This window comes from Saccopteryx bilineata, chromosome 2 (assembly GCF_036850765.1).
Source record: "Saccopteryx bilineata isolate mSacBil1 chromosome 2, mSacBil1_pri_phased_curated, whole genome shotgun sequence".
NCBI lineage: Eukaryota > Metazoa > Chordata > Mammalia > Chiroptera > Emballonuridae > Saccopteryx > Saccopteryx bilineata.
Genome location: NC_089491.1, coordinates 156,612,548 through 156,631,692, shown reverse-complemented (window position 1 = coordinate 156,631,692; position 19,145 = coordinate 156,612,548). Strand labels below are relative to the sequence as shown.

The 19,145-nt window shown below is 40.0% G+C and overlaps 1 protein-coding gene across 1 annotated transcript in view; it reads left to right on the top strand.

The window, feature by feature from the left end:
- The window catches only part of C2H12orf56 (chromosome 2 C12orf56 homolog), a 35,986-nt gene extending 21,124 nt beyond the window's left edge, over nt 1-14,862 (top strand). The window contains 7 exon segments of the mRNA XM_066254407.1: nt 103-157; nt 160-202; nt 2,836-2,919; nt 6,353-6,482; nt 12,501-12,575; nt 13,405-13,479; nt 14,806-14,862. Coding sequence (XP_066110504.1) covers nt 103-157; nt 160-202; nt 2,836-2,919; nt 6,353-6,482; nt 12,501-12,575; nt 13,405-13,479; nt 14,806-14,862 — 519 coding nt within the window.
- Nucleotides 14,863-19,145: the final 4,283 nt, after the last annotated feature.

Here is a 19,145-nt window from a genome sequence, read left to right as displayed (position 1 = left end):
ATTGTAAATCACTTCATGGTTGAAGAAGAAATCATTTCTTCTTGTTTTTTATTATGTAAGCATAGAGAGTTTTACCAACATCTTTCCTGCTTCCTTTCACAGATTAGTGACCTTTTCTATTTCCTAATGAACAAACTTAATGAGTACTTGCCAGAACCTGGGATAAGAATGCACTTCAAAATAAAAGCCAAAGAGCTGATGAGTTCATATAAGTACTAACCAGACAGTCATAGATATTTTCCCCCAGCACATTAAAGACAAATGGAAGGCACTAGACAAAATAGTGTATGTACTGTTTTAATGATTAATGGTGCTGCAAGTTTTGCTTCACATAGAATTTTTTAAATAGCATTTATTTTGTTCTAATTATTAAAGAAAGATTACAAAAGAAACTAGTAATATTGTCTGTTCTAAAGGGGCAAATTGGATGTCTAGAAGAAAGACACTTTTTATTGTATTTTCATTTTTTACCTTTGAAACTTTGAGTCAAATATTACCTACTTGAAAAAGTTAAGACTACAGTTTGTCCCTGTGTACAAAAATAAATTCAAAATGGACCAATCACCTAAATATAATATCTGAAACAGTAAATTACATGGAAGAAAACATAGGCACTAAACTTACGGACCTTGCTCATACAGACCATTTCATGAATTTGACCCCAAGGGCAAGGGAAGTAAAGGTAAAAATAAATGAATGGGACTATATCAAACTAAAAAGCTCCCATGCAGCAAAAATAACAACAAAACAAAAAGGCAATTGACCCAGTGGGAGATATTTGCAAATGACAGCTCCAACAAGGGATTAACATCCAAAATATATAAAGAACCCATAAAACTCAACAACTAACAAACAATCCAGATACAAAATGGGCAAAAGACCTGAACAGACACCTCTCCTAAGAAGACATAAAAATGGCCAACAGATACATGAAAAGATGCTCATCTTCACTAGCTATTAGGGAAATGCAAACCAAAACTACAATGAGATACCACCTCACACCTGTTAGAATGACTGTCATCAACAAAGACAAATAAGTGCTGGAGACGATGTGGAGAAAAGGGAACCCTCATAGACTGTTAGCGGGAATGTAGACTGGTACAGTCACTATGAAAAACAGTCTGGTGGTTCCTCAAAAAATTAAGAATAGAGTTACCATATGACCCAGCATCCTTCTACTGGATATCTACCTGGAAAACTTGAAAACATTTATTTACAAAGATATATGCACCCCCATGTTCATCGCAGCATTATTCACAGTGGCCAAGACACGGAAACAACCAAAGTGTCCCTCAATAGAGGATTGGATAAAGAAGATGTAGTATATCTATACATTGGAATACTGCTCAGCCATAAGAAATGATGACATATTTCCATTTACGACAACATGGATGGACCTTGAGAACATTATACTAAGCGAAATAAGTCAGAAAAAGCTAAAGACCATATGATTTCACTCACATATGGTATATAAAACTGAAACTCATAGACACAGGCAACAGTATGGTGGTTCAGAGAGCAGGGGATGGTTAAAGGGGCCTAAATGAAAGATGGTTTGACTTTGGGTGGCAGGCATACAATACAATGCACAGATTAAGTATGATAGAAATATACACATGAAAACTACTGTATGATTCAATTAACCAATGCCACTCCAATAAACTTAATTTAAGAAAGTAGTGTGTGACTGTTGTAAAAACTTCATAAAAAATATAAGTACAAAAAATATGTAAAAATGACTTTTTAATAAAATATTTTTGTTGGGCAGATAGAATGTATTATGCTCACTTTGTTAAAGATGCCATCGCCCAGGTGATATTAATGTGTGTTGTGGGCAGTTAGAATCCTTGTAACCTGGGGCTTGGTTTTGGGATTAAGCCTTTCCTACCCTTTTTGATGTAGGGCGGTACAATCCAATCATGCCTCAGAGAAGTGACTTTGTATTAGAGACTTCCCTGTTTTATATATTGGATTAAGGGTTTGGATTTCTACACTATAAAATGGGGACTGAACGAGAGCTTGGCTCTTGGCTCCTGAGGTTAGCATGAGAGAGCAGAGAAAGTAGAGCCAGCAGCGGAAGGAGGCCACGTGGAGGAGGCCAGGAAAAGCAGCCAAGATGGTGGAGTGCTGAGTGAGATGCCAGTTTGTGTAGAGTTTGTATTTGGGATAAGGAAGGAGACGGGGAACAGAGGTGAATAAGTCTGGTGAGCTAGAAACCTTTGATTCTAGGAAACTCGGATAAGTCAGTGGCTTTGTGAGCACTGAATGTGATTGGGTTTTGGAGCCCAGTGTGTATTTTTACTTGCCCGCCGGGTGCAAGCTAGGATTAAAGACTATGGCCCACCAGTTTGTGGCTCCGCTGTTTCTTTACCGACTGTCCGAATCCACCTGCACTGGCCGGGCTGCTGTGACAGTGGCCCTGGCCGTGCCTCCTGGCTTTACAATTTTTTATTATGAGAGAGAAGAGAGAAGTAGATGAGGAGCAGGAAGATTCAACTACCATATGTGCCTTGACCAGGCAAGCCCAGGGTTTCAAACCGACAACCTCAGTGTTCCAGGTTGACGCTTTATCTACAGTGCCACCACAGGTCAGGCCTAAAAAAGACTTTTAATCCTGACATCTAGCTATTCATTTTTTCAACAGATACTTTTGAGGTCTTATTATGTAGCAATTAACTACTCAAACAATGTTGGCAATTTGATGTATAGAATTTCCTTCCTATACTTTTTTACATAGGTGTGAGTGCAGTTCTATTAAAGAATACTGACTTTGTGGAATTCTGAACTTGCATTGAAATCATGCCATTTCCATGCTTTTTTCTCTTTGTTTTCTAGGGCATACACTGAAATTATACAGACTCTGGGACTGATGTTCAGACAAATAGAAACAGAGTCATCAGGTCTGAACACATTGGCAGCTAATTTCTCTTAGAAAATATTGGGATTTTGTAGTTGCAACTCATCATCTACCCTGTTGAGTGTCTTCCAAAACTTATAGCTCTCTACTTCTTTGTTCAATCCCCTTATAAATATATTAACCTCTTTTGTCTCTCCACTTCCTCCTGGGACAAATTAATTGGCATATACTGAGTTCTCTCTGTCTCTCTGGATTATTAAGGGCACAAAGACGTTCTTAGCATACTTTAATCTTTTATCATTGTCTGATGAACTTGAAAAAGACCAATGACCCATTATACATTAAAAACTGGGGGTGGGGGATGGTTCTCTGCTAGAATTTTTTTTCATAGTACTGTTATATCCACACAATAGAAAAATTACATTGCAAAGGCAGAGGTTGTAGTAGCTTCATTTAATATATAATTAGTTATGTTACCCTGGAGTGAATGATGTTGGAGGGTTTATTAACATATAGCATAAGCTGCTATAATAAAGATACTGTAAAATATGTGGCCAAAGAAGATAGACATTTACATCTTTTTCAGATAACAGTCCAGAGTAGATAGTCAACCTTATCTCCATAGGAGGAACCTAGGCTCTTCCCTTTTTGTTGCTCTGCTGGCTTCCCTCAGCCTTATTCTCCTCAGTTCTCCATCTCCTTCCTTATCCCAAATACAAACTCTATACAAACTGGCATCTCACTCAGCACTCCACCATCTTGGCTGCTTCTCCTGGCCTCCTCCACGTGGCCTTTCTCTGCTCTCCTCTGCTCTCTCTTCTAATGATGATCTTAGGAACCAAGAGCCAAGTCCCATTCTGCCTCCATTTTATAGTGTAGAAATCCAAACCCTTAATCCAATATACATAATAGGGAAGTCTCTTAATACAAAGTCCCTTAACCTTTCTCATCTAACATAACATAATTATAATGTATTTACAAATCTTGCCCAAATTTAAGGGATAGGAGTGATATAGGGTATATGTATGGGCAGAAATCTTGGAAACCATATTAGAATTCTGCCTATCACAATGACACTGACTTCTGAGCTATGAGCTTGCCTTTCAAAGTCTGCATTTTAAGATATAATACATTCTAAATTCTTGCACTAGAAATATGAACAATGAAAGTGTCAAACTGTTGGCACCATTTTTTAAGGCTGTGATGTCAAGTCTGTCTTTATTTTCAGGATGAAACCAACCTTTAGATGAAAATTTCTTCTATCTATTACTGGCCTGGTAAATTTTATTTATTTTTTTAAAGATTTTATTTAAAGATTTTATTTATTGATTTTATTTATTGAGAGAAAGGCAGGGTGTGGGAGGGAGGAGTGGGAAGCATCAACTCATAGTTGCTTTTTGTATGTGCCCTGACTCAGCTAGCCCAGGGTTTGGAACCGTGACCCCAGAATTTCAGGCCCATGCTTTATCCACTGTGCTATTACAGGTCAGGCAATTACTGGCCCAGTAGATTTTAAATTGAGTTGGCAGAAGGGGTAGATTACAAATTAAACTCCATTTGAGCAAATAAAAAAGGATTTAATCATTTCAGTATTTGCCTCAATTTTTTTCAAAAGTGGAGATTTTATTAGTTCAACCCACTTCCTTGTATTCTTCTTGAAATGTACCATAATCCTTTCATGTTTCAGTATTTTTATGATTGAATTCATATATTATCACAGCAAGTGAAGCAGAATTTGAGTGTTCCTTCCCTTAGCCTTAGATATATTATACTTTGAAAGGAAGCTGTTACTGAAAATAAAGTATTATAATTAAACCTAACAGTGAATGGAATGTCAATTCAAACTTAATATCAGGAAAAGCTTCTAAATGGAGCGTTTTGTTAATTTTGGAAGGGTCTTCTAAAGGTAAGATTGGTCATTTTTAAATAGCTGAATAAAACATTAGCAAATATCCTGTAGGACATATCCTGCTATTTTTTGAAAAATGTGCTGACCTAATACTTTTTCTGCAGATATGAGAACTAGATTTGTTTTTTGAGTTGGAGAAAATTAGGGAGTTGCATTTTTATTAGAATTTTTATTAATCTTAAACTTCTAATCATGGTAATGATGTAAATGATTGTAAAAAGATTAGGAAGCTTCAAATATTACTAAAGAAAGATTGTTTATAGTCTTATTTCACTGGGAAAGCAATGCTTATGGTTATAGAGAATTTTTATATAATCCCATCTGTAAATTTTTCACTACTCCTATGTGTCAAAATTTGGATCTCGTCTTCAGTTAGGCAACCTTATTTCTAGTGGTCTGCACTCAGCTCCTTTTCAACCATGCATGGGTTGCACTACACATGTGAAGATGGTGTTACTAACCCAGCTCCTCAGGATGCTCAGTTTGAATTATAGTCTTTTTATTTTTATTTTCAAATCATATGGTATATTATTCAAATACAGTAACATTTAGGAATATATTAAAGTAGGCAGTACACTGCCTTTGAAAGCAAAAGACCCGATATTTTTATGTTTTTGTTTTTTTAGAGAGAGAGAGGGAGAGACAGGAAGGGAGAGAGATGAAAAGCATCAATTCATTGTTGCGGCACCTTAGTTGTTCATTGATTGTTTTCTCATATGTGCCTTGACAGGGGGAGGGGGGGGACTACAGCTGAGCCAGTGACCTTGGGCTCAAGCCAGCGACCTTGGGCTTTAAGCCAATGACCTTTGGACTCAAGCCAGTGACCATGGGGTGATGTCTATGATCCCACGCTCAAGCCGGCAACCCCACACTCAAGCTAGATGAGTCCGTGCTCATGCGGGCAACCTCAGGGTTTCAAACCTGGGTCCTCAGCGTCCCAGGTTGATGTTCTATCCACTGTGTCACCACCTGGTCAGACAAGACCTGAAGTTTAATTTAATATTAGTTTTATTAAGCAAGTGGCCTTCTATGGAATAGTAAACCTCTGAAATGCTTTGTCTAAAAATGTGTTCTAGAGTCAAAACACTTATGATCAAATAAGCACTTTAAGAAATGCTTCATACTGTTTCTTTGTCCTGAAGATAGAGAGTTCATGCACATGAGCATATGAAAGCCTCTGAGAAATCCAGCAGTAAAGATAGCCAGTGAACTTGGTTAAATCAAGTACTTCTCCTTCCTCTTGAACACAATCTTTTTTTACTATAATGTTGCCTGGAATTATAGAAAGCCCTTTGGAAAATACTGCTATAATAGAAATCACCCTAACTTCCCTTAAATCAAGATTTTCTAAGCTTTCCAAGTTATATAAACTCCTAGAACTGTACTTACTCTGAGCCAAAAGAGCAAGAAATTATAGTTTCATTTAAAGGTATTATCTCTAGACATTTGTCTGTATGTCCAAGGTCCAAAAGTTCAGTCAAGAATGGCCTGCGATGCTTTGTACATTTAAGTATAATTCTATTCAGTGTCTGCAAACTTGTCTTCACTGTTTCTCTTTTCAGGCTTCACTCAATTGTTTATTTATTTTCCAGGGAAACACTATTTAATCTCTTGGTAATTTTAATTAGCAAACCTCAGCTTCCAAAATCTTGTTATATGTTTGACATCTAGTTGGTGGCTGAGTCAACTTTAGTTGAGATGTCTCTGGATGCTGAGGGGAGAAGAGAATTTGGGGATAGATTAAATATAATGTATACAATCCCTGGCTTCTTGTCTTCTAATTTGGACTATGATATTGTAGACTATAACTATAATTAAATCAAAGAATAACTATTTTGTAATTAACCTCAAAATGTAGCCATTTTGTCAACATCAATATATCCATTTTATATCAATTATTTACTTATATACCTATGTTAGATACATGGAGTAAGGAAAATAATTAGCATTCTCTATGTTAGATAAATCTGTGTGTCTCTCTACAAAATACGTATGTATATGTAATTCTACAGAAAGGGGTCTAAGGAGTAAAAATGCACTGTCTTAGAGATTTTAGGCTCTCTTGCGTTACTCTATCATTTCCTTACTTATTTAAGTAATGCAAACTCAGCAAGTTACTTATTCTTTTAAAGTTTTAATTAAACCAAATTGCCAAAAGTACTTATCCTGAGAGAATAAATTAGCTTATTATTAATTTATTTTGAGCAGGCCAACATAAATTTTTTTAAAGATGGAACATGACTTCATAGTTCTTATACGTGTAATCAGTTATGTTTTAGAAAACCTTTTTTTTTTTTTTTTTGTATTTTTCCAGAGTTATTGTAGAAGCAAGGAGGCAGTCAGACTCCTGCATGCACTCAACTAGGATCCACCCAGCATGCCCACCAGGGGGCGATGCTCTGCCCATCTGGGGCACTACTCCGTTATGGCTGGAGCCATTTTAGTGCCTGAGGCAGAGGCCATTGAGCCGGCCTCAGTGCCTGGGCCAACTTTGCTCCAATGGAGCCTTGGCTGTGGGAGGGGAAGAAAAAGATAGAGAGGAAACAGAGGGGAAAGGGTGGAGAAACATATGGGCATTTCTCCTGTGTGCCCTGACTGGGAATCGAACCTGGGACTTTTTTTTTTAATTAAGTGAGAGGCAGGGAGGCAGAGTGACAGACTCCCTCATACACCCCAACAAGAATCCACCTAGCAAATCCTCTAAGGGCAATGCTTTGTCCAACTGGGGCAGTTGTTTCAGGGCCTGAGGCAAGGCCATAAAGCCCATCTTTAGCACCTGGGGCCAAACTTGCTCAAACCATTCTAGCCATGGCTGCAGAAGGAAGAGATAGAGAAAAAGAAGAGGGAGAGGAAAGGGTGAAGAAGCAGATGATGCTATGTCTTGTGTGCCCTGACCAGGAATTGAACCCAGGACTTCCACACACTGGTCTGATGCTCTGCCACTGAGCCAACTGGCCAGAAATTTTTTTTTTAAGTGAAAGGAGGGGAGATAGAGAGACAGACTCCCACATGAACCTTGCCTGGGATCCACTGGGCAACTTCCATCTGGGGCTAATGCTCGAATCAACTGAGCTATCCACAGCACCTGAGGATGATGCTCGGACCAACTGAGCCACTGGCTGCAAGAGATGTAGAGGGAGAAAAGGGGGAGAGGGAGAAAAAGAGGAAGAAAAGCAGATAGTTGTTTCTCATGTGTGCTATGACTGAGGATCAAACTTGAATGGCTGCACACCAGGCCGACGCTCTATCCACTGAGCCAACTAGCCAGGGCCTAGAAAACTTTTCAGCTCACTCATCCACTCAATAAATATTTATTGAGAATCTATAATGAGCTAAACAGTAGGCAATAGGGTCCAAATAAGAAGCAAAATTCACATAATCTCTGACTTCATTAGTTTATAGTCTGGTGGGAGAAAAAGTTTAATCAAATATAACATGAATATATTGTTACAGATTACAGTGGTACCTTGATACCTGAGTTTAATTTGTTTCATGGCTGAACTCGTGACTCAATTTGTTCATGTGTCAAATTGAATTTCCCCATTTAAATTAATGGGAATGCAACTAATCTGTTTCAGCCCCCAAAAATCACATGAATTTTTTGTTTTATATGCTTTTAAAAAAGAAAATATACTTTATAAATAACATATATATATGTCCCCTCCCCTGGCGGAGGGGCAGGGGACACTAGCATAACACTGGCCCTTCCCAAGCAGGAAGGTAATTAGCAATTTCAGACAGCTGTCCAGTGCTATTTTTAACAACAGAAGTGAGCAAGCTCAGAAAGTACAAATTTTACAAACTCATTTGTCCCAAAATCATCATTTTCTTCTGTTGGGGACTGCAAGCCTTCGGGGTCCTTGCAGTTTAGATTTTTGGGGGTCAGAAGTGTGGGGGACTGGCAGTAAGCTGACAATCTGCCCAACCCCGTACCTCACTTGGTTAAGTTGCTAAAGGCTAAGTTTTTCTCCACACCTCCATGTTAGTTGTGATGCTGGATTATTTGCACAGGTCCTATCCCCCTTGTTTCTCAGAGAGACTGGAGGCAGTTTCCTTTTTATTCTTTGTTTTGTAAAGTTAAGATGTTATGTATGGTGGGGGTTTTCTGCACTTGGGAGAATTCTTGGGTTTCCTTGGAAATGTGATCAGAGATATCATTGATTTGCTAATGACTGTCTGCCCTATAATAAAGCAGGGTTGGGGGTGGAGAGCTCTCTCTGACTTGCCATCAGCTTGCAGAGGCCTCCTCATCCCATCCTTTTTCTCTTTAATTTTATCTTAATTCCACATCGTTCTCCCTCAGAACCTGGAATTACTAGCTGCACTAGTTCGTGGCATTCTTCACTAACTTTTGACTTTTTCACCACTGTAAACCCAGTAGCCATGGCCACCACCACAGCTGCCTGACCCATGCAGGTTCACATTTGATTCGGACAATCGGTAATGAAACAACAAAGCCCAAAACTGGTAGGCCATTACCTTTAATCCTATCTTGCACCTGGCAGGTAAGTAAAAACACACACTGGTTTCCAAAACCCATTCATTCAGTGCTCACAAAGCTACTGACTTATCCGAGTTTCCTGGAATCAAAGGTTTCTACCTTACCAGCCTTATTCACCTCTGTTCCCCATCTCCTTCTCTCTGCACAAACTGGCTTTTCCTTTAGCATTCTGCCATCTTAGCTGCTTCTCCTCTCCTCCATGTGGCCTTACTCTGCTTTTCTCTAGCATGAGCTCCCCCTAGAACGTAATCTCTTTTCCTTTTAAAACCTTTTGGGCCAAAAGCCCTCCCCCAACACATATTAACATAATCACGCCCATCCCAAGCAGTCACCTGGGCAACGGGCTTCCACGTGGGCAGCGCCATCTTTAACAAAGTGAGCATAATATATTTTATCTGCCCAACAATCTACCTGGGTGTCAGACAAGAATTACAGGATGTGTAGGTTCAAAGCAGAAGTAATTGTTAGGTTGAAGCTGTGGGTGGCCAGCTCACTGGGGAAGAGAAAAGCTTGCTTTCAGCTTCTCTTGGCAACTGGCAGGTTGCCAACTGGCAGGTATAAACCCCTGACTAGGTCTGACCTGGAGAGAACGCCAGTGGACTGCCTTAACCCGTATGAGATAGATAGCTGGCAGGCTCAGCCCTTTCCCGGGTCTATGCGCAGGCACTGGGGAGAGCCAAACTGAAAACACAAGGCTGGTGTGTTCCAAAAGGAAATTTTATTTTATAAACACCTGGATGTGAGCATACAAGTGGCCTGAAACCAGAAAAATTGTCCCCCCAAACTGCCGGAGGGGGCATAGATATAGGGAATTCGCCGACCTGGGCTTTGTGAACCTGGGCAAGCTTAGACTAGCATATTGGGTTTTTGACTTAACAAGGGGATTTCTGATGCAGAGACACATGTTCTTTGATGTCATACAAACTTGGTGTCCTTGGTAAATCCTGAAGACAGCCAAGAGGTCAGTCTCCCAGTAACAGCTGGGGGCCTGAGACTGTGAGCCTGCTTTCACAAACAGCTATTATGATTTAAAGCTCCCCTAATGGCCAGCCTCCTCCCCAATGCAAACTTTTTCAGACATTTTGTGAAGGTAAGCTTTTACTACATTTCAAGTGAAGGCCAGGCAGTTTTAGGAGAGAGAGCAAGCAAATTAACTCTATTTTTACAAAATGTTTGGGTGAGGGAAATAGGAGTTTTACAGGGGCTAATTTAACCCTAACAGTATAAGTCTGGTTTGGGTTTAGTTGATTTCATTTGGCTATAGTATTTCCATATGAAACTATCTAGTGGGCAGAATAGATAGGTTGGCATTTCCTATTTTTGGACCTGCTGATCTTTTACACTTGGGCTATTGAGCAGATTGAGGAGCCACTGAGCCACTTCACCCGCAGGTGTTGGAAAGTACCAAAAGCTACAGAATTAATATTAATATTTTGGGAGGTTTGAGAAACATTTTGTTGATTTGGGTTAAGGTGTAGAGAGAAATTGTGAGAATAGTCTCTGTACTGTGTGATTGGCATAGTGAGGATGGCCCTTGGCATTGTATTGTAAATGCAAAGGGGAGGGAAACATGGATCCCCAGACATTCCACCACTCCTGTGGGGAAAAGGGTGAATGGCTAGCCAGGTACAAGGAGAGAAAAACCAAAATAAACCTTTTCTCATAGCAATGAGCCATTTGCAGGCATTTGTCCCCACCAAAACTACCTCTCCTATGTAAATGCGTGTGGTTAACACGTGGGACTCAGGACAGAGAGATAGCAGATGAACACTAGATAATATAGGAATGCCTTTTAATATGTAAAGAGACATCTTTCTACCATTGTGTTGGCTTGTAAACTTTGTTTTCCCCAAAGGGATGTATGGCTTGCAAATTGAACGTGGTCCTATCATGTTAAAGAACATATGACTATAACCAATAGTGGTAAGGGGCTCCTAATTGCAATTTTTGCTTCTGTACTTCCCACTTACAAAACTATAAAAACTAAGTAGAACAGCCTGACCTGTGGTGGCGCAGTGGATAAAGCGTCAACCACCTGGAAACACTGAGGTTGCCGGTTCAAAACCCTGGGCTTGCCTGGTCAAGGCACATATGGGAGTTGATGCTTCCTGCTCCTCCCCCCTTCTCTCTATCTCCCCTCTCTAATGAATAAATAAAAACTTAAAAAAAAAACAAAAAAAACTGAGTAGAACAAAGGGCCAGCGTGCTTTCCTTCTGTCAGAGTAGCCGCCGCTTGGCCAAGCTAGACAATAAAGATGGACCTTGTTCCTGTCTTCCATGTTTTGGGTCCCTCCGAATTTGGCTTAACAAGATCATATACATTTATGTTCCACAGTCTAATAGAGTGGGAGATTGCAAATGATATCTCTTCCTGGCAAAGACTCCTGTCAGGGAAAATGTGTTGGCCTATATGCCCACAGACAGTTTTCATATGCCAAGTGGCCTATGTGCTAGAAGATAGCTTCAACAACTATTTGGAATTCCGGAGAGAACAAAATGTCTCTAAGCCCTGTGTTTACCCCTACCATAGGAGTTTTATATATTTCAAGTTGCACATAAGCCTAAATGTCTGAGAATATCCTACCTTAATTCTGGGGAGCATAGTTTTACTATTTGGAAAGGAAGTAGGTTTGTGTTGATCTGCATAATTTTGAAAATCAAGTGTCCATTTTGGGGTGTCAGTATTCTTGGGGCCATTGTATCTTCTTCCCCTACCCACTTTCTTAGCCATTATTAAATGCATAGTCTTTTTATGAGAGCCATTTTTTTTGAGAATGACCAAACCAAATGAAACAGGAAAATTGATCACACTAATTATACTTTCAGTTAATCAAAAGGTCTTTTACAAGTACCTAAAAGGAACAAGGAGAGATTACCAATTTCTGGCTCTGCCAATGACATTGCCTTGATTATTACTTAAAATCCTACTTACAGAAGCTTATCCTAGAACAGGGGTCCCCAGACTACGGCCACATGCAGCCCCCTGAGGCCATTTATCCGGCCCCCGCCGCACTTCCGGAAGGGGCACCTCTTTCATTGGTGGTCAGTGAGAGGAGCATAGTTCCCATTGAAATACTGGTCAGTTTGTTGATTTAAATTTACTTGTTCTTTATTTTAAATATTGTATTTGCTCCCATTTTGTTTTTTTACTTTAAAATAAGATTTGTGCAGTGTGCATAGTCCGGCCCTCCAACGGTCTGAGGGACAGTGAACTGGCCCCCTGTGAAAAAAGTTTGGGGACCCCTGTCCTAGAATATACAGATACAGCTACAGTACTTTCATATGAGATACTTCTTGTCTTTCAGCAGGTACTATATATATTTTTATTATACATATTTGTAGGGAGGGCCAGTAGCTGCAGCCACCATCACAGCCACCTGGCCCATGCAGGTTCCCATTTAATTCGGACAGATGGTAATGAAACAATGGAGCCAAGAACTGGTGGGCCATTAGCTTTAATCCTAGCTTGCACCCGGCGGGCAAGAAATACACACAGTGGGAAAACACTTCCCTTTCCATTCAGGGCTCCCAAAGCCACTGACTTTCTCTAGTTTTTTTCCTAGAATCAATAGCCTCACTAGCCTCACTCAGTCCCCTCTGCATGCCTCCATTTTGGCTGCCTCCTCTCCAACCACATGGCCTCTCTCCCCTCAATGCGGCTCCTCCTCTTCAAAATGGCCTCCTAGCTCCTCCTTTTAAAACCTTTCAGAGGAACAATCCCTCCTCCAGTTCACATTAGCATAACCAAGCCCCTTCCCAAGCAGGAAGGTAATTAATATTATCACCTAAGAAACGGCCATTCATGTGGGCAGTGCCATCTTTAATAAAGTGAGCATAAAAATTATAGTTTACAAACTTATCTGCCCAACAATATTATATTATATATTATACAACTATTATATGTGTATATTATATGATTAATACTATACTTTTAAAATGCTTGTATTACAGATGGTCTCCAAAATTGGTTAACATAAATGATACCAATTTTGCTGTTAAGCACTCTAGCTTATTTTCCTAAAAATTGATTTTAAAGATTTGATTAATTAAAGATAAAATGTATTTGAGAATGAATGTCCTTTTAGGCATAATTCAAACTCGCTAAATATAACTTGTTTATTTCCTTGAGTATTTTAGGGAAACTTTGGACTGGGACCAACAAAGTTTCCTATCAGCTGGATGATGTCCTTTCTACAAAGTCATCCCCCCATAGTAAGTCCCTAGAAGTTAAAACCACCCAAGGCTAATTAAACAGATGCTTTTGTGCTTAATTAATAAAACACATATTTTATCTATAAGTAGTCAAGCTTATAAAATAGATGCAAAATATATCTGATTTTATTATTTAATTAAAATGTTTTTATACTTGGGCCTGAATGTTTTAAGGTACTAAAACAACATGTTAAATATGATCCCTATATAATGGAAAATCCTAAAATATATTTAGAGAATAGAATATAAAAATATTGGCTGAGTAATTAAGTGAAAAAAATAAACATTTACTTTAAATAGTAAGTCTGAGCTGAGATATATGACTATAACACTTGGGATCATCTGATCATTCTGTCCTGGCAGCCACCATCTTTGTCCATCATATCTCTCTCTCTCTCTCTCTCTCTCTTTCTCTCTCTCTCTCTCTCTATCACTACAATTACATCTAAATGGATTGTCCTTATTGTCCCACCAGACTATAGTCAGAGGGATCTATTCACAATAAAAATCTGATTATATCATTCCTTGCTTTAAATCTCTCATAATAAATAAAGATGTAATGAATAAAAACTATATTCCTTAATGTGTCCTACAAGATCATGCATGTTATGGCCCTACAACCTCATCTAATCCCTCTCTCTTCAGCTATATGGGTCCTTACTCACTGCCCTCCCCACAACTCCATCACAGGACTTCTACTACCCATCTGTCTGTCTGTCTGAAATGCTTTTCCTTCCATTTCCCACTTAGTTAACTCCTACTTCAGGCCTGGTATCTCTTCCTGGGATGGACTGGGTGGATGATTCTCTGACTTCTAAGTTAGATTACCCCATTATACGCATATATAAACATAGAACTTGTCACCGCTGAACTTCACATTTGTGTTATTATTTGTTTCTTTCCTATGATAGCCATTTGTGCCTACACAAATTCTGGGTCTCTCTTCTTCCAGACACAAGATTCCAGGACTGAACTTCCTTCCCCACTTGAAATTAGGTGGGTCTCTGTTTTTGCTTTCACCAATGAAATGTGAACAGAAGTATTACATTCTGTTCTGTGTCATTATTAGCAATCAGTACATGTTTCTCTGCATTCTTTTTTCCTTCTGGCATGATGACTGGCAACATTCCAGTTCTACCAACCCATTAGGAACATAAAGTATAAGCAAGTAATAAGCCTTTATTATTTTAAGCAAAGCATTGATATTTGTATATTGGGACAATGTTCCAACCAACCAAGCTATCTGGCCAGGGTGCAAAGCATTGATATTTTGTGAAACAGTATAGCCAAGTCTATCATGACTGATATTTCTTTCTCCCCCTGCAGACTCCAAATGCCATGAGGGTAGGAGCTTTATCTGTTGTTCTAGATACACACAGCTAGTGCTCGACTTACGACCACAATTGGTTCCGACAGACTGGTCGTAACACAATTTGGTCGTAAGTTGAGTAGGCTATATGTACAGTACTGTGAAATGATGTTATAAAAATCTTTAAGTCATATTTTATCATAATTTTCTTTCATTATTGTTATATATCATAACTTTCTTTGTTCATTTTATGCTATTTGTATCATCTCATCAGGTTTAAGTAAAACACTGCATTACCAGTACAACTGGTTTAATATTTGCATGCCAGGCCGACGCTCTACCGCTGAGCCAACCGGCCAGGGCCATAACTCAGTTTTTTAAAATAATTACTTATACACATTTAAAAATCACAAGTACTGGCACAAATGGCATCAAAATTCCACATGACAACAATTGGCCAGAGCTCAATAGCAGCTACTGTCTTAGGTGATAACATAGTTTAATTTGCCACTGTCTCCTCTCATTATTCTTACTCTTACCCTTACTCCCAATATGTTATCTGTGGGCATTTAGGTTTGTGACCCCTGTTTTACTAGTGATTTTCAGCTTGCTGTGCATTAGAATCACCAGAGCAACTATTAAAAATTACTGATACTCAGGTCTCGTGTAGAAATTCTGTTCAGTTTTTCTGAGGTGGGATCTCAGCATAGACACAAAAATAAAAATCTCCAGGAAATTCTAATGTGTACCCACGGTTGAGAACCACTTTTTTTAAGTGAGAGGAGGGGAGATAGTGAGACAGACTCCCACATGCACCCCCACCAGGATCCACCTGGCAACTCCCTTCTGGGGCCGACGCTCAGACCAACTGACATACCCTCAGCACCCAGGGCCACACTTGAACTAACTGAGCCACTGGCTGTGGAAGCGGAAGAGGAAGAGAAGGGGGGAGAAGCAGATGGTTACTTCTCTTGTGTGCCCTGATGGGAAACCAAACCCGGGACTTCCATACGCTGGGCCAACATCAGTTCTTTAACTGATCAGTTCTTTAACTTGTCAGATGGCTAAAGGTTTTGTCATTTTTGTTTATCTCCTGGCCCATCTCATACTTTTACTGAGGTCATGGGGATAAACCTTACTCTTCTCTCTTGACTTGGCACTAGTGGTCACCATGACTTTTACTCCTTTATTTCAATTCCTCACTGTATATTGCCTGAGAAATCAAGAAGCAGGGGCCTCACCTCACACTGTAGTAAGGACAGGCCTGGCTTCCTTATTCATGTTTTGATGACTGATGAGTTATTAATGAAATTCACTTCCTTGGCTGAAGTAAAGTGCTTCAGTGAGCTGAAAGGGATACTCATGGTAGATCTTCCAGGTCACAAATGGGGGAGGTTAGAGGCTGAGGATGCTGGCTGACTGTCATGGTTGAGATTCCCATACTTAACAACCCTACACCAGTGAGTGTGTACCTACTGATGTGACCCGTGTAAAATTCTTGTTTTTAAAGCTAGTTTGTTTCTTTTTTTATGATCACAGGTATTTTATTCACAGGCCAGCCTTGGAAAAATGTCTCTCATTATGATACCCTATTACCCAGCCTACCACTCAACTTTTTCATGAAGTTCTGAAATTGGTTGAACAAAAACAATGGGTGAAATGTTAAACATTGAGTATAAAGGGTTAATCAGAAGCCAATTTACTATTTATGAGAAACATTTTTTGTATTTATTTAGTACCTGGCTATCCTCATGTACTATAAATAAAGACTTTATTTGAATTTTCCATAAATCCCTCGCTAAGAGGAGTCTTAAAAAGTTTTTTATCTGTCACAAAAACCAAACTTTAATACATTGACATACATAAAGTGGTACAAAAAATTAGGGTTGCTCTTAAAGTTTCTAAAGACATAGAAATCTATAAAGGGGACAGAAGCCCAAGGAGAGCAAATGGAGGAGTGCAACCTGATGAGTTTTGTTGGTGTAATAATGGTGAGTGGTGTAATAATGGTAAGCTATCCAAAGATAAGTTGTTGTGGGAAATGTAAATTACAAAATGATCATCAGAGAAATGCTGAGCAATAGGATGACACCCTTGTTCTCCACCTGTAAAAATTCTAGTGACATAAGTATTCATGGAAGAATGAACAGAAGAACACAGGTGTAAGGAATGTCAGTTCTTCCATGGAGAAAGCTTAGACTTTCTTCAACAAAACTAAATGCAGTTGTCACTCTGTTTTAAGCAAAACACCTATGTGCTAATGTGAACTGTCTAGTAGAGTCTCTGTGGAACAGACACTGTCTATAAGCAGTTATGCTCTCCCAACTATTAAAAAAAAAAGGTATTCTAGAGACACAGGCAAGCAACCCAAAGAATGACAGTGAGAGAATGAACTCAACTCTGCCTGGACTTCTAAGCAGTGCCCTGGCTCTGGACTAGCAACAGTGCAGGCTCCAGAGGGCTTGGGGTTTCTCACCCATGCGACTTTTCGTCTGTGGTGCCTCTACCCTCCCACTGCTCTGTTTGCTCTAAGAATTTACCTTATCTAATCTCTGGGAGCAAAATCTCTGTCAGAATGTAACTGAATCTTTCTATGTCAGTAGCTCTTTTGGTTGAGTATTTGTCAACTTGATTTTCTTATGACACATGTTTATACATTTGTATAGCCTGGGAGAGAAGGAGAAACCCAGAAATTAATACTTGGAAGGGTAATACCATCACAAGTCTTTGCTGTGTGTCTTTTGCTTGCCAAAACCAAGAAAATTACTAAATAATCCATCCCTATTAGTGATCAGATACATTTCATTGGCTACACATTGACTTCAACCACAGAATAGTTAATTTTCAGGAAACCTAATAGTAGAAAATTGTTGAATATAAAAATCACATAAATAACAAAAAATGGCCAAAAAGATAAGCACATATAGCCAATTTTCAGGATGAATTCAAGATTCTGGACTCTGACCACCTTTATAAAATAAGCATTGCCATTTACCACAACCCCACTAAGAATAAAGTCACACTAATCACCTTTACTAGTAAAAGCAAACAAATATAGCCTGACCAGGTGGTAGCGGAGTCAATAGAGCATTGGACTAGGAGCATTGGATTGGAGAGAATCCAGGTTCAAAACCCTAAGGTCGCCAGCTTGAGCACGGGCTCATCTGGCTTGAGTGCAGGGTTGCTGGCTTGAGTGTGGGATCATAGACATGACCCCATGGTCGCTGGCTTGAACCCAAAGGTCACTGGCTTAAAGCTCAAGGTTGCTGGCTTGAGCAAGAGGTCACTCACTCTGCTGTGGCCCCTCCACCCCCCATCAAGACACATAAGAAAGCAAACAATAAACAGCTAAGGTCCCACAACAAAGAATTGATGTTTCTCATTTCTCTCCCTTCTCATCTATCTGTCCCTATCTGTCCCTCTCTCTGTCTCTCTCTCTGTCTATGTCACAAAAAACAAACAAACAAGTTATAAAAACAAATATATACAAGGTGGAGAAAAAGAAAGTTTCACTTGTATCTGCATTTTGAATACAATAATTAATAAATAATAATACAAGAGGGACTCTTCAACCAAGGAACACTGAAGAAGCCACACCGAGACTGGTAGGAAAAGCAGAAACGCGGGGAGGTCTGCCCAGCTCCCCAGAGCGAACAGCAGCAGGGAGACTCGCGAAGTGAGTTTAGTAGAGGGGGAAGGGTCCTGAGCCCCAGGAACAAAGCCCCAGCCTGCAGTCCCAGAGCCCAGAAGAGGCGTAAGGACAGCATTTAGCTGGAAACAAGTCAGGATACTGTTTGTGAGAAAGAGTCTGATTTCTCAGACCCAGGACCTTTCTTAAAGGGACCACGCAGAACATCTCTCTCACAACCACTCACCTGGGGCTCCTGGGGAGGGGGGAGAGGAGAGGACCAGAGTAACAGGAAGACAGTGTAATCTAGGAGGCACAGGGAGAAACATTTTGGGAGATAGCCACCATAACCCCTGGGACGAGTCACTCCCCAAAGCTGAAGTGAATATTTCCCCTGGAAACAGCAATACCAGCAAAGGGAAGCAGGAGAGCAGCCAAACAAGCTCCCCCACAGCATTCAGAGCAGAGTCGCATAGAAGGAGGGAGTTTTTGGGTCTACAGTAGTGAGTTTTAGGGTCCGAGCTGCAACACCCCCACTCACTTGGCTGAGGGCTCGCTGGAGGGCGGGCAGCAGCGGGAGACAAAAGCACGGTTCTGCTGGCAGGGGTGGAAGCTAGCTGGCCACCACTGGGCTCAGGTGTGAGCTCAATCTTGCCCGGCTGGGGAGAAGGGGGCGTGCAAAAGCGGTCAAGCTCAGCTGCCCGCAGCCTGTAATCCAGCCTGCGGGAG